Source organism: Monopterus albus, unplaced genomic scaffold (genome assembly GCF_001952655.1).
Source record: "Monopterus albus unplaced genomic scaffold, M_albus_1.0 scaffold35.1, whole genome shotgun sequence".
Classification (NCBI taxonomy): Eukaryota; Metazoa; Chordata; class Actinopteri; order Synbranchiformes; family Synbranchidae; genus Monopterus; species Monopterus albus.
Window position 1 is genome coordinate 1,498,379 of NW_018127915.1, and position 3,791 is coordinate 1,502,169.

Sequence of the window (3,791 nt, forward strand, 5' to 3'; positions counted from 1 at the left end):
TAAAAAAAAAAAAAAAGAGAAAATTACAAATTGCGGCGGTTCCACACACACACACACACACACACACACACCTTGCTCCTTTCCACAACTCATTTTCTTGATCTGTTTCTTGAGCGATGTGTGTGCATGTGTGTATTTCACAGATGTTGTCTGTGTTTAGGAGTGGAAATGCAGCGGAGATGGAGAGATTTGAAGTCTAGTTATTGCCTGCGGGCACTAGGAGCCTGTTTAATAAGCGGGTCTGGAGGCCAGAGGGACATGTCAGTGAAATATTATTACCTGGGTCTTATGAATAGCCTCAGCTATGGGAGGAATCTAATCAGGGCTCTCACCAGAGCCTCATTCTGGCTCCAAACCTTATCTGTTATTAAGTGGAACAACTGCATTCTTATAAATTTTTGAAAGATTGATGAGGACTTGTCAGTTCTAATAAACACCTAAATATTGTAACGGTTCTTTTATTATTTCCTGTATCCAGAAGATGGATGTGTTGCAAAGCAGAGTGTAAAATTATTCACTGTTCTGTAGTGTTAGTGTCTATTCCGGTAAACGGGTCAAAGTGTTTGTAATACAACACAGAAAATATTACTGACCTGGGTCATTTTCTCATTGCCCCTACAGGACTTTTGTTCTCCTGAAGCTCCCTTTCCTCCAGTAAACTCATCTCAGACTTGGCTGGGCGGCTCACGGAGCCCTCTCATCCCCCTGCCCAACTCCACCATCCTAGCCTGGGCCTCCAACACCAGCTACTACACGCCTTGGCCTCCTCTCAGTGCGCTGCGACTTTTGGCTTCGCTGCAAGGCCAGTCTTGCGTGAAGGCATGTCAGAGTGCAGGATTAATCTGCGAACCTGCTTTGTACCGTTTCATCAACATTAAGGAGGCCTTCAGCGCGTAAGACGTTTCTTCATTTGTCAAATGACTGTGCATGTTAAATTGACCCAACACATTTATTGTTATATCATTTGCTCCTATTGACACATGGCTGTTGAAAAATAGCTCTTCATTATAACAAAATATACATTTAACAGGTATTTCTTAATGTAACTGGATTTTAAGGAATGACTTTGGATTAGAGTAAACAGGACCACATATATATTAAACAGTGTTTTTAGACTAAATTAAACTTTGTAAATTCATGCTAATGTTGTTTATCATAACATTGTGCCATCTTTACTGCTGTGAAGATGCTGTAGATTTGTGCTGAAATATCAGTTTTGTACCAGTGTATATATAGGGCACACTGCCCCTCTCTATTAAATGAAGCAACCTAAACTGTGCATCTAACCAAGTGCACTGTCCACACTATTGATTATTTAATGAAATGTAATGTCTTTCCAGGACCATCTTAAGATTGTGATGATGCATCTTGAGCAGTTCATCCTGCAAACAGTAAATTTAACTAACTAAGTTTCCCTCATCATAGTGTCACACCTCATTCCTACATTCAAATCAGGTAGCGGTGCAGAAGGCGACACTGGCTCAGCCTCTGCTGCTCTCCTTTACAACCTTAATAATAGTATTCAATTTATTAGTGGAATAGTCATTGATATCCTCTGGCATTACTGCTATCAGTATTATTAAAACGTATTACTGGGTGAGTAACATTTAATACCCTTTCTAGATCATAAATAAAGAAATAAACAGAACTGTGTCTCCCGTCCTATCTTTGTTTCCAGGCTAAACTTCCAGTGTGAGGGACTGGAGTCGGAGATGAACCACCTTTTCCCAGCCTTCTTAGTAGAACATGCCGAGTGTGGCCTGCAGCAGGACCCGCTGCTGTTCAGCTGCGCTGGCTCTAGCAGCAAATTCCAGCGCCTTTGCCCCTGCAGGGACTATCGTATCGGCCAGGTGGCGCTCTGCAGGGACTGCCTATGACCAGAGGAGGACATGGTAGACTGAGACTTTTCTAATACTTGGAGACACTCTTTGACCAGGTCAGTCTATGGTAAAATGCTGTAATGAACAAAGTGGGTACATCCCAAGTCTCATATATAAGCACTAACATTTCTCAATTGCGACTTTTCTTTGTGTCTTAGTCCCGCGCATGAAAAATGGGAGGCTGAAAAAAGGTAATGAAATGTGAGGAGTCAGGAATTGTGGATGAACAGCTCAGCCTCCTCAATCCTCACTTGACCTGGCAGTTGTTCCGGTCAAGCGAAGACCAAGGAGTGATCATAAGAGACTTGGGATGCACCCGGTGACTCCCCTGTTTTACCTCTGATCTAGGACTGGCTGCAGTGTTAATAACCTCTCAGGGAACTGCATGATACTTTGAATCTGGAGAGTTTAAAACCTCAGTTTAAAGCTTTACATGGGTGCACACTCTCTACAGAAGTCATGGTGACGTGTCATTTGATGGTTAAGTTAGATTAGTAAAGAAACCACAAACAATCAAAAGAAAAGCTTTGATTTAAAAAAAGAAATTGCAAATGCTTGAATTTCACAAGTGTTTCTACTCAGTGTTGTGTGAATACATACAGTCATAGTGGAGTATGGATATTTGTACTAGAGCCACCCAAAGCCATTTACACTGTGTTGACCTGTACTTTTTTACGTGTCCTGTATGAATAGATTTGTACATACATGTTGCTTAATAAAACACAGGGGGAAACATATGTTTCCATTATGCATAAAGTCACATGGTTGTTAATTATTATTATTGCATTTACCATCATAAATATATCATCAACCTTTCATGGTATTTCATACTGTAAAGCCAAGTGTGAGGAAATATCCTAATTACTTCTTTCAGTCCAGTTTATAGCAAACAGTGCTGGCTCTGGCTTTTGATACACGGTGACAGTAGTGTTTGGGTTGATGCATCTTTTTTTGCCACTTAACAAGGTATTTATCGTGAATAGTACAGTATTCTTCAGCACTGTATATACAGAAACACATTGCATGTTGCATTCTTTAGATAGAGATGTAGTTTAATAACAAACATCAGCTTCCTGTATAGAGATGAACTGCAGCGTGCACGCTGATGTCTGGTAAAAATCAAATCAAAGCTTTCTCAACTTATCAGAATACAATATAATGTTGGTATATGAAGCATCATGTTATTGTTGGCAGGCAGACAGGAAGGCTTTAAACGGCAGAATCACATTTTCTCAACTATTTATTAAAACTGTGCATGTTGCTTCCTAATGCATATTTAATCTACTGTTAGCGATGGTGGACAAAATCTACAGTCCTCATTTTATTCAAAAGCTTTTCCTAAACCTGAGCTTAATTCTAACATGAGACTTCTTATTCCAAGTTAAACGAGGAAGATGTCCTCCAACCTCAGTCTTTTCAGAATAAAATTCCTTCTTAAGTGATTGCTCAGTCTTTTCTTGCTGAGCTGCAGCAGATGAACAGAACCACAAAGAGAGACTTCTGTACTAAACATACTGCACCTGTCCAAGTTACAGTACCTACTGTACCTGATTTGTCTAACTCAGGCTGCTGAAGCCTCATATTAGCCTTTGCTGAGTAGAATGCATTTAAGCACAGAACAAAACTTTCTATTGTCATTCATTCTTTTCACAGACTTTACAACATGGACTCTAACAGCTATTATGTGACACGCTAAACATGCCAATGCTAATTAAACTCTACACTGAATATTTTTACTTGTTTGAGGCAAAAAAGATATGAGCTATTTCTTCTAAAAATATTTTATTACAGTTAATATAACATTAATAAACATAAACCTGTACATGCTATAACATTATAACATGTTACACTGCTAACTGGAGAGTTCCTGCCTCAAGTGGAGGAGTTCAAGTATCTTGGGGTCTTGTTCAC

General features: G+C 39.6%; 1 protein-coding gene across 4 annotated transcripts in view; it reads left to right on the top strand.

Annotated features, from left to right (window-relative positions):
• mgat5b (alpha-1,6-mannosylglycoprotein 6-beta-N-acetylglucosaminyltransferase B) overlaps positions 1 to 3,153 on the top strand; it is a 60,284-nt gene extending 57,131 nt beyond the window's left edge. Inside the window, exons 17-19 of one of the 4 annotated variants that reach the window (XR_002274734.1) lie at positions 622 to 893; positions 1,679 to 1,936; positions 2,039 to 3,151. Coding sequence is in view for 2 of the 4 variants with exons in the window: in XM_020597795.1 (XP_020453451.1) it covers positions 622 to 893; positions 1,679 to 1,877 (471 nt within the window). In the remaining 2 variants the exon portion in view is untranslated. Of the gene's footprint in view, positions 1 to 621; positions 894 to 1,678 lie in introns of those variants that run through there. The other 3 variants (XM_020597795.1, XM_020597796.1, XR_002274735.1) reach the window with 3 other exon arrangements.
• Positions 3,154 to 3,791: the final 638 nt, after the last annotated feature.